Source organism: Esox lucius, chromosome 24, assembly GCF_011004845.1.
Source record: "Esox lucius isolate fEsoLuc1 chromosome 24, fEsoLuc1.pri, whole genome shotgun sequence".
In the NCBI taxonomy this organism is placed as follows: domain Eukaryota; kingdom Metazoa; phylum Chordata; class Actinopteri; order Esociformes; family Esocidae; genus Esox; species Esox lucius.
In genome coordinates, this window is record NC_047592.1 from 14956399 (window position 1) to 14967976 (window position 11578).

At 39.7% G+C, this 11578-nt stretch overlaps 1 protein-coding gene across 2 annotated transcripts; it reads right to left on the reverse strand.

Annotated features, from left to right (window-relative positions):
* Positions 1–1304: 1304 nt before the first annotated feature.
* Positions 1305–5868, reverse strand: tmem256 (transmembrane protein 256). Of its 2 annotated transcripts, XM_010887721.5 has the most exons (5): positions 5627–5868; positions 4211–4268; positions 3804–3841; positions 3430–3510; positions 1305–2022 (listed from the first exon to the last, which is right to left on the reverse strand). In XM_010887721.5, exons 1-5 carry the CDS (start codon positions 5732–5734, stop codon positions 1879–1881), a joined length of 429 nt encoding a protein of 142 aa, XP_010886023.1. In that variant the 5' UTR covers positions 5735–5868; the 3' UTR covers positions 1305–1878. The 2 variants fall into 2 exon arrangements, with proteins under 2 accessions (XP_010886023.1, XP_010886025.1); XM_010887723.5 differs by lacking the exon at positions 5627–5868 and having other exon boundaries at positions 4211–4393.
* Between the last annotated feature and the right edge of the window lie 5710 nt (positions 5869–11578).

The following is an 11578-nucleotide window of genomic DNA, read 5'->3' on the forward strand; positions in this document are numbered from 1 at the left end:
AAACAATTGAATTTGTTTCCCAACAGAATATTGTGACAATCATAAAGCTTTTGCTTTACATTATATAAAATTACATTATACGCTCTGATTACATCTAAATAATTGTTTAGCATTTTTTCATCAAGACAGGCAAAAATACATCCAACTATATAGTAATTTGAAATCTGGAATATTTACCTGGTAAATCTGCCAGTGGTATAGATACTTGTAATGCAGAACGTAGATATACTTTGACTCCACATAATATGTATATATATATATATACACATAACATGTGTTGTTGTGTATTCACAGAAAAGGTGTTGTTATTCTTGGGCAAACCTAAATGACTATACATTTAATAAGACAAGTATTTGCTAAATGAAAAAATATGAATTAATGCAACGCATGTTTTTGTAAGACTACTTACAGTTGAAACGTGTACTTTGGTGCCAGATGCTGAACAAGCAGTTCACTTGATTTCCTTTTGTCCCTCAAGGAAGTTACCTTTAACTGTTCATTAGATGCAGACAGCTTTTAAGGTCTTCCACTGCATTTCTTTACAAGTTTTTGAAGAGTTTGCAGAAAAAACCTGCAAACCCTGACTCGGAATCACTTGGTTTTATATTGTTATCTCATTTTCAAACTTCCAATGATATGCTCTTAAATTTTCACTTCCTTCCCAAATTTGAATGTGTACATCCCATTTCCCGTCATTCCCAGATTCAGCAAGCAACTGATCAGATAGTTAGCTTAACAGTGCCCACAAGGCTACCATTTGTAGAGCAAACCCTGACTCATTCCAACAATGCCTAAAAGGAACAGGAGAGTTGAAGATCACTGCATGTCTTCTTCCCAAATATCGGTGCAAAGCCTTGTTTACAGGACGTCATTCATATTAGCATGAGTTAGCTTGCAGGTGCCTGACACTCCATCGTAGAAGCCAAAAAACAAAATCCATATAGTAACACCAACATTGTGCTGATATGTGGTTATTATAAATTCCTACATACTCTTTGAATAGGTTGGGATTCAGAAAAGGTGGAAGGGAAAATGTTTTTCCAACACTGAGCTGCCAGGACAAAAGAGTCTGATAACCTGACCCTGATTTTCCCAATGTCCATTAATTTCTGATGAGCGTTTTATGAGTCATGATCATAGTTCATTACGATGTGCTTAAGTCAATACAATTTCCGCTACTTTCAATAGTGTCAGTTAGTCTGCTGGCTTTTGAGCTCTAGACGCACCTGCATATTAACCTAGACATTTTCAAAGGTCACTGCACAAACAGGCCACACACACACCCACAATATGTGAGAGAGGGATTTTTGATTGAGTAGATTTCCCTTTTAATTTGTATACAGAGTAGCAAAGACACGGTTCAAGTGAGACTAGTGGTCAATAAACCCTCCTTGCTTTCTGTATGTTAAAGAAACATTATGATACTTAGACGATCAAACGCTAAGGTGCCATGAAGACATTTTCCATTGACCTCTTAAGTGAGAGAGATTTACAATTAGAAGGCTACCTCAGAATGGGGGGGGGGGGGGCAGGAGTACAGAGTTGCAATTATTTGCAATAGGTTTATTCACTTAAAAGGACATAAACATATTCATATTTCAGGTCAATCATACACACAAGCGCACGCACACACACTGCTGGGAGAAAATTATGTTAGAAAATGATACAGCCTTATCTACGTTTTACACCCATGGCCACACACCAGCAGGGTCAGATAAGTGGCCTTTTACCCCAAAACCTCTTCCAATGCTACACCTCTGACATCTCCACCTCTCTGGCCTCCGAACATAACAGTTAGTTTGTGTCCCGTATCGAGAGGTCATTGAGCACCAGCAAATGTCAAGCAACGGTCAGGAGCCAGGGGTTGAAGGTAAGAGTTCAGATAGCTATGGCAAGCCAACCAGCGATCAGGAACACACCACCATACGGAGCCAATTTCCTCAGCACCGGGTCCCCAGTCAGGGCCTGGTGGTACAGGGACCCACAGAACGCCCCCGTTCCCAATAATAAGAGAGTTCCTGCCTGCAAAAAGAAAAGAGGGAAAGAGACACTGCTTATTTTCAAGACCAGTGTGAACAGTTCTAGACACACATACTGAACCACCAGTCACACACGCAAACCACACAACAAACACATGAAGGGCAAGGACGAGAATAAGGTCTGTGTAGGCTAACAGCATAAAAATCCATAGGACAAAGTAACTTATCTTTGCTTAAATTTAGCCAATCTTTTTGCCGGATCGTGGAAGCGGAGCCGGCCAAGAAGAGTGAATGTCACTGACTGACTCTTGTTAAATAGCGTAGTGGTTAGAGAAGCGGACCCGCAACCAACTGGTCCCACTTTTGATTCTTGTCACAGTCCAAACAAAATTAATTAGGACTAGTTCTGGATAGACACAAACTTCACTGGCTACAACCTTCACTAGCTACGTTATAGTAAGCTTAAACTAAAACTGTTTACGGTTATACAGTATTGCAACAGATGTGCAGGTCACCCATGCCATGCGCACTAATGCACCCCAATACTATCACGGATGCTAGCTTTGCCCTGTGCGCTGAAACAAGCCGGATGGTCCCTCTCCTCTTTTTCCCGGTGGAAGCTGCGTCCATGATTCCCAAAATTAATCGCATATTTTGATTAGTCAGACCACAGGATAGTTTTTCACTTTGCCTCAGTCCATCTATAATGAGCTTAGGCCCAGAGAAGGCACTGGCATTTCTGCATGTTTTTATGTATGGTTTCTTCTTGGCATGGTTGAGTTTTAACTTGCATTTGTGGACACAGCAACACACTGTGTTCACAGAATGGTTTTCAGAAGTGTTCCTGAGCCCATGCAGTGATGTCCACTACAGAATCGTGTCTGTTTTTAATGCAGTGCCGCCTGAGGGCCCGAAGATCATGGTAATGATAGAAGATTTCACAACTGTGATAACGCTCCAACAAAGGAATGTAATAAAATAAAACGCAGATACTGTGTTTCAATCCCAAAAAGATCTTCGTAATTGACTTGAATTTTTTAATGATATTATGTAATGTAGATGAGATTCCCAAACTTTATTCTTAAATTATTGCACTATTTGCCCACGCAGTTTTTCAAAGAGTGGTGAACCCCTCCCCATCCTCACTTCTGACAGACCCATCCTCTCTGGAATAATCTTTTAATACCCAATCATGTTACTGACTTGTTGCCACTTGACCTAATTAGTTGTGTGATATTCCATCAGGGTTATTTTTTTTAGCATTACACAATGTTTCCAGTCTTTTCCTGTATTTTCTATAGAATCTAGGGTTTAAATGATTTGCAAATGATTGCATTCTGATTTTCTTTCCATTTTACACAGCATCCCAACTTTTCTGGAAACAGGGTTGTATTAAAACAATAATTGATGTTTTAATATTGATGAGCACAAATGATACAGTACTACATACCACAGCAGGTTTCCTACAGCGAGATGCCCCCAGCAGTGCGATGCTGTGGTAGAAGTGGTACTTGTTGGCCGTCTCGTAAAGCTGGGGAGGATAAAGAGTAAATGATCACACTAGAGACCAACTCTGTCTCATTAACAAGGTGAAAAGAATGCACAAAGGAGTTTAAAGTTCCCAGCTGGACTAAAGGAAGTGTGTCGATACTGAGACTATGTTGTAATTTTATAAATTAGGCAGTGTATTTGTTTTAGGGTGTTAAACAGATGTTACTTGTAACATTAACAACATGCTTTTAACAAGCTGTTTATCAACCCACTGTGAAACATTGAGACATTATCTCAGTACCCTGTATATAGTAAGTTGTATACCAAACTTACCACTCTGGAGTAATCATCTGGGTCTTTGTTTTTGAAACCTAAAAAAAACAAATATGACATTATAAATGGAAAGGCTGCTGATCAGCAAAAATAGGGTCATATAAACATGAGGTCATGTGATAATAAAGTGTGCCACAATCATGAAGTGTTCAGCATACAGCCTAACCGACGGAGCATGTTTGCTCAATGTAATTTACGGTGGTACAGCATTAGCAGAGATATACTGTTACTGTACATGTATTTACACCATACTATGACTGTCTGTAATGGACTATCACTCACCAAAGGCTCAATGAATCGATAGTTTATCATGCAGCGTTTTACAGTAGCCTGTCGTTTAACGTGAACCACACCATTACACAAATCGCTTGTCACGCAGCGTACAAAAATAAGATGTGGATTGTTACCGTGAGCTCCGTATGCCCCGGCCGTGACAGCAAGCGCCCCCGAGACTCCTGCCAACCTCTGCACAACCAAAGAAGCGGTCATTGCTTTGCCTCACAAACCAACGAATGATCATATGACTTTGAAACACACAAGGAAGCGACGTGCATTTATGGGCTGGTTTAGGACAGAATTGTTTCCTGAACCAAAATGGCGTCCGCACTGTTATAGTTGCATTAGTGACCGATTTCATATCTTGGCAGGACAACTGATTGCAATCGAAGAAATGTTTGCCATTTTATCCGTCTTGCAACTGTCAGTTACTGAAAAAATATATAGTTTGAACTGTACCACATACATCATTGATGCGCAATAAAAACATTATTTAATAAAGGTATTGCTTGTGTGATACATGGGTGGTCTGGCCATACTAGACTTTCATTTTCAGAAATGTTTGCCATAATGAAGATTTGAAGAACGCTTTCCTCCAGATTATTTTTATATTGCCACAACAACACTACGGTATAAAATTTCCAAAGTGAGAGAAGTTGTGAAGGGTTCAAAACTGCCGGCGACTGTCGCTGCTTAACAAAACACCATACGACATAATTTGTATAATAGTAATTCAGTCCTATAATTACTTTTGGCTTATACCACTACAGAACGGCCATCACATTTCTGGACTTTAAACTTCTGTCTGAAATAGTACGATTCATAATAAAACCTTGAAGAAAAACTGGAAAACAACATTTTTACACCATTCATTTCTTCCATGGGGTATGTTGGATTTTTAAACCCACTTCATGGTCTGTGTTTGATGTAGGCTTCAACCACAAAATATTGGCCAAACGCAATGTTGAAAGTCATACTTGAGTATATTACAAGTGAGCTTTTCCAGTTTTCCGCTCTGTTGTATGTGGTTATTTTTCATACTATTTAGGTCATATGGCCGACTAATTTACATGTAAAAGTCACCATTTATAATGTGGGGATTTGTAGTAAAATTTATTTAACACTTTTCCTGTTGTTTGGACCATGCCACACCTGTTGCATCACCAATCAGGGTCAGGCCCCCTCACTAATATATCACCACTTACCAAACCTAATTTGTGCAATCTTAGAAAAGTGTTCTTCAGCTGTCCCCTTGAATAACAATTTTTCTGGTAAAACCCTCTTTGGTTCCAGACAAATTCTATTTCAGTTCCATGTTGAACCCTCTACCTGTAACCAGCAGTTTATGTGAAACCAAAATATACCTGGAATACCTGGAATCCCAAAAGGTTGCTGAAAGGGTTCCACTATAAGAACGTGGGGTGTAATCATCAGTCTAACCAATCAGCACTGCCACTGTACTTGAGAGAATGTTAAAAATATGTTTGTTACTCACCAAAATATGGAGCTGTGCAGAACAACAAATTGCCAATGCTGCCTTTACTCACCTTATGTAGGCAAATTACAATAAAGGGAGGAATAAAACTGTTAAATCGTTTTTTGCAATTGCATAATATGCATATGGTGTAATGGTGATAGTTTGTCACTGACAGCATTTTGACATTATAATGTTTGCAGAGCAGGCTAACGGTCAATTCATTCAGAGCTCAGAGGAAAACCTTCCATAAACGTCCTCTCCTCAACACTCAGGTACTGAGGCAGATTACCACAGATATCAAGGGCACAGACCAAACACATGCACATAATAAGCCAGGCAGGGGCGAGCACTCAGTGATTACAGCATGTGTGCACCTGGCAGTCGGAAATGAGTACGCAAGACAATGACAAGCACGCGCCCTTCAAACAAGTTGCGTTCACAAAAAAATCAGCCGTGATCAAGACCACCATGTTATAATTTATTCAGGCACAAGATCATATTATAATAGGGTTGGACATGTGTTTGTGATTAAATTTGCTATCCACAAAAATGAACATTCGCAATAGTTTGTGTTGCTGTTGTCGCCAAAAGTGCAAATGCATTGCAATCGACTGGAGATGCTTACAAATATTCTTTGGGGCCTATCCGTGCCGATAAGAGTTGTGCGTGTAGGGTAATAAGAACGGTCAGAGAATGTCACATTCCTTTAAGGTGTCTGGCCATGTCTAATTTAGCCAAACTTTAATTAAGCAATCCTAAGGTGCAATGACTTAAGCTGACCTTTAAAAACATTCAAGCTACAAAACATTTGTTATAATATATTTAATATATTTAATGCCATATTGGTAGTCATTTTAGACTCCTACATCCATAACAGAGGCTTCACTGTCCATAATGGCCACTTTGTTATTTCGTTCAGCCAAGCATTTTCTTTGTAATGGAAATACAATGGGCAAGACTCCCCATAAAGCAAGTACTCTTGTAACACCCCTAAGGCTTTTAATAAGAATAGTTTCTAATGTCCATATGTTTGGCTATACACTTCCCCTGAAAAGTGTAATGTATATTATGTTTATTAACTTTCTGTGTGACATTTATTTTTCATGCAAATGTAATGTCTGTAATGCTGGAATCATCCTTTGACCTGGGAAGTATACAGTGTTCATACGTTTGTAAACCCTGGCAGAAAATGTGAAATTTTGGCATTGATTTAGAAAATATGACTGATCTTGCAATTTTTTAAAATTGGATAGTGATCATATGAAGCCATTTATTATCACTTAGTTGTTTGGCTCCTTTTTAAATCATAATGATAACAGAAATAACCTAAATGGCCCTGATCAAAATTTTACACACCCTTGAATGTTTGGCCTAGTTACAGACACACAAGGTGACACACACAGGTGAAAATGGCAATTAAAGGTGCATTTCCCACACCTGTGGCTTTTTAAATTGCGATTAGTGTCTGTGTATAAATAGTCGATGAGTTTGTTAGCCCTCACGTGGATGCACTGAGCAGGCTAGATACTGAGCCATGGGGAGCAGAAAAGAACTGTCTAAAGACCCGCGTAACAAGGAAATTGAACTTCAAAAGATGATAAAGGATATAAAAAGATATCCAAAGCCTTGCAAATGCCAGTCAGTACTGTTCAATCACCAAGGTCAGGAAGACCAAGAAAGATTTCAGCCAAAACTGCTGAAAGAATTGTTCGGGATACAAAGAAAACCACACAGGTAACCTCAGGAGAAATACAGGCTGCTCTGGAAAAAGACAGTGTGGTTGTTTCAAGGAGCACAATACGACAATACATGAACGAAACTAAGCTGCATGGTCGAGTTGCCAGAAAGAAGCCTTTACAGCGCCAATGCCAAAAAAAAGTCTGTTACCATATGTCCAACAACACCTTGACACGCCTCACAGCTTCTGGCACACTGTAATTTCGAGTGACAAGACCAAAATAGAGCTTTATGGTAACAACCATAAGCGCTAAGTTTGGAGAGGGATCAACAAGGCCTGTAGAGAACAAAAAAACATCCCCACTGTGAAGCATGTTGGCTTTTCACTGATGTTTTGGAGGGGGTGTGAGCTCTAAAGACATGGGGAATCTTGTGAAAATTGATGGCAAGATGAATGCTATCAGAAAATACTGGCAGACAATTTGCATTCTTCTGCACAAAAGCTGCGCATGGGACGCTCTTGGACTTTCCAGCATGACAATGATCCTAAGCACAAGGTCAAGTTGAACCTCCAGTGGTTACAGCAGAAAAAGGTGAAGGTTCTGGAGTGGCCATCACAGTCTCCTGACCTTAATATCATCGAACCACTCTGGGGAGATCTCAAATGTGCGGTTCATGCAAGATGACCAAAGACTTTGCATGACCTGGGCAGCTATACCATCCTGCACACAATCTGGAAGCAATGCTGTCGTCCCTTTTGGCTGGGTCATCCTCTCCTTCTAGTTTCCAAAGGACTTTATCACATGGTTATCAATGTTCATGCTCAAACAGGCCCCCCCGCAAACGGTTTTCCATGTTCAGCTCACCTTCTGACTGCCCGGCCCGGCCTGGTTTTCAGGGCAAAGAAACAAAGGCAATAGATGACGACAGGTGAATGCAGTTGTTTTCTGCCTAAGCTCACAAGCCTGGCTGGGGTTGTCTGCAGGCTCCTACAGTCACCGGGCAGGCTGAATGTTCACAACTGTTGTATTTCTTCCATTGCTACCCTTAACCTCTGTTCCCCCAAAATGCTTGAGACAGAGCTGGATTTAAGTAACTGGCTTTAAATAAACGGACAAATATTGGACTAGATGGCCCTCCTGATCTCGAATTCATAGCCTCCAAAACAAAAAAAGTCAAAAAATCTTTTAACTGTGACTGTTTAAGACCTAGACTTGAAATACATAATTCATAAGACTGCTTGAATTATAGCAATGTGGTTCACATACATTATTTATAGCCCTACTCTCCCATTTTCATTTTCTCTTCCTAAAAGTTCCATAGCTTTAGAGAAGGCTCAGTCTGTCTCACCCTCCATTATTGCAGACAGACTACACACTAAAACATGGCACAGTCACAGAGGCTCAATGAAGAGAATGTGTTTGGTGCAGCTCTTACAATTACAATTTATTACACTATCATCTTCTAACTCAGGTTATTTTTACTGTCATCAGGACATTTTTAAAATATAATTTTCTTTGTAATATACCATATTGCATCCTTCCTCAGCTCATTAAAACCTGGATTAATTATTCTATGTGTTGCCCAGCTGGGGGCGCTAATTTGCTATCAACCATTCTGTGCAGAATTTGACAGAGAACTTACAGTACATTAAGGCAAATTAATATTTTGATAGTAGGGAGGGTCAGAGCACATAGCGGAGGACCCAAGAAAATGCTGTGAGACTCTTCTAGCCAGCCGTATTATCAAATCCTGTCCTTGGGTGACGAAGATTGTTAATACACTGTTTGTAATTAACACTTTTTAATTAGTGTTTAATTAAAAATATGCCTTATGGCTTCCTTTCGTCCTCCCTCATCTGTGCGATAGCCCCCACTCCCTTTCAGATACACACTGTCTCCTTCCTGTCTCCCCTAGGAGGTCAAAGTTCATATAGCTTTCGAGAGATCTAGCAATGTAGGACTAGTTATCATACATGTTTCATTTCAGCATGTTTTATTTAAAGGGGGCTTAGGTAAGATTTTTACTGTACTACTAGCAAACATGACCAGTAGACCTGCAGTTATTGTTTATACAAAATCGTTTTTAGTGCTTTAGATATTCCCTGTTCACATTTTCTCACTGGTTGGTCAATCAGATTGCACTGAGTTGTAATATCCTCATACTCACTTTAGACACTCACAGTGCTATCCCCCCACCCTAAATCACCCTGGACTAGGTAATACTATTCTGTTCTTGTTTGGCAAGGGAAGACGCTAAATTATTTCAAAGAGCACTTTTACCTCATTAGTTAAAAAGAACGTACATGTGCGCATTAATGTTTGGGTCAGTGTCTGGGTTTGTGGACGTATCTGTTTGATGTCTGTGCACCCGTGTGTGTTATGAGAAGAGATGCTCTCTCTTTTCATTACAGTGTGCAGTTTATTTTCAATTTGGCCCCTGCCCGCCAGATGAGGGTGCAAGGACAACAGAAAAGGATCGCTTTACATCTTGTTTTCCTTGACAAGCAGCAAATGATCTGTAAGTCACAGAAGCAGACTCCTGTAAGGTTCCACAAAAGCACGCATCCATCTCACTTCAGCATCTCCTCTTTTCTCCGTGTTTAGGCTGTTCACTTAAGTGCCAAATCTTGAAAGACAATTTCCCGCTGTTGTGTAGGCCATCCATTTTGTAACTGTATAAATGTGGTGTACAGTGGTTATTTATTTTATTTAACCGTTATATAACCGGGTAAGTTACTTGAGAAGCAATTCTCACCACCACAGGCCTCAAAGGCATTCAGATGCAAGAGTACACAAAACATAATACACAAATACCGTAAAAAGAATGCATGCATACAAATAAACATAAAATTACACACAAATACAACAGGACACGTGAAAACCTAATATCGAGCTTAAAGGACTTTTGCAACTAATTTCAGTCACTGGCGACGTCAAACTGAAATGAGTGTCGACCCAAAGAAGAACAGAGTGATACGTCTTCTGGAGCCCAGGTTGCTACTCGAGTGGCAGATGCTAAGGAGCAAACTACGGTATAGAGGGCGTTTACCTGAAAGTAGGGTTCGAATTATGGGGGCGATTGGTGGGGTTGCCCCCCCCCCCCCAAAAAAAAAGAAAAAAGAAAAGGTTGACCCCACCCCCAATAGTCATTAGATAATTCACATTCTGCCTAAAAGTGAGTGTTGAAGGGGGCACGGGCTACAAAGTGTATGACAGAGTGGTCAGTTACATTTAACTTATGGAGGGCTGTTTTTTAGCAGGAGGCCTAAAGACTGCATTGCCTTAGTAGAGGATTGACAGGATGGTCATTTTACAAGGAATAAAATATAGGGTTAAACCAGGAACATTCAGTAAATGGCTACAGTTATTCTGTCCTCATTTTGAAAATACATTTATTCTTGATGTTTTGTGTAGTAGTTACAATTGGCGTTAGGTTTATGATTTTGGGGTTATAATTATTGTCAGAATTAGCAAAAATAAAAGCCTATTTATAGATATGTTTGACTGAGCCTGTTTTCTTTTTATGAAGCTAACTTAAACGTTTCAATGAGGGGAGCAAGTTTATTTCAGAAAAAAATTACTCTTCATCTCTATACACACATCTCTATAGAAAAGGGCAAAATGTGTCTTAAAGTATTTGCTTTTCTAACAGTAATTTTGTCACATCCAACCTTTCTCTTGAGGCACAAACATCCATAAATCTGATGGCTCGTTATGCTGCTTAGATAGGATATTCCTCCTTTGAGCCGCGATAGTAGTCAACACTAGAGGTCTCTTCATTTAACATAGACCGCACCTCCTTCTGTCCATGTGCTCCTTACCTACCCCCGGTTCCCGTTGTAATGGAAAAATCTAGAATGTACTAAAAATCAATGCTGTGTAAACGTTATTGTTAACTCCAAGTCAGCAAATGGAGTTAACAATTGTGTGCAATTATGTCTTATATGTGTAGGAAAATGAGAAACATATGTCTCCTTTTATTCTCATGGTCTGTACATGAATGCAGTTATTTCAAAGGTCTGTACATGACCGGATGTGCTGGCAGGTGATTTATACATCCTATGTACAGTACAGTGAATTCCATTTTTCTTTATCTCTGCTTGTGATGCTATCTTAAAGTAGTATATATCTTTATATATGCCTCAGAAGTGGTGATTCGGTAAGTTTGCATTATGCTGTGAACCTCTGTTTTCCCCCTGAGTTCTGAATAGAAGAACCATTGTGTCTCAGAGACACTCTTTAACTAGAAATATCCATGATGCCTGTCCAGAGGGGATCACTCACGTTTGGAAAGAATCAGTCATGATCACGCAGGTAACCTAATCCTCCATATGTCCAATAAC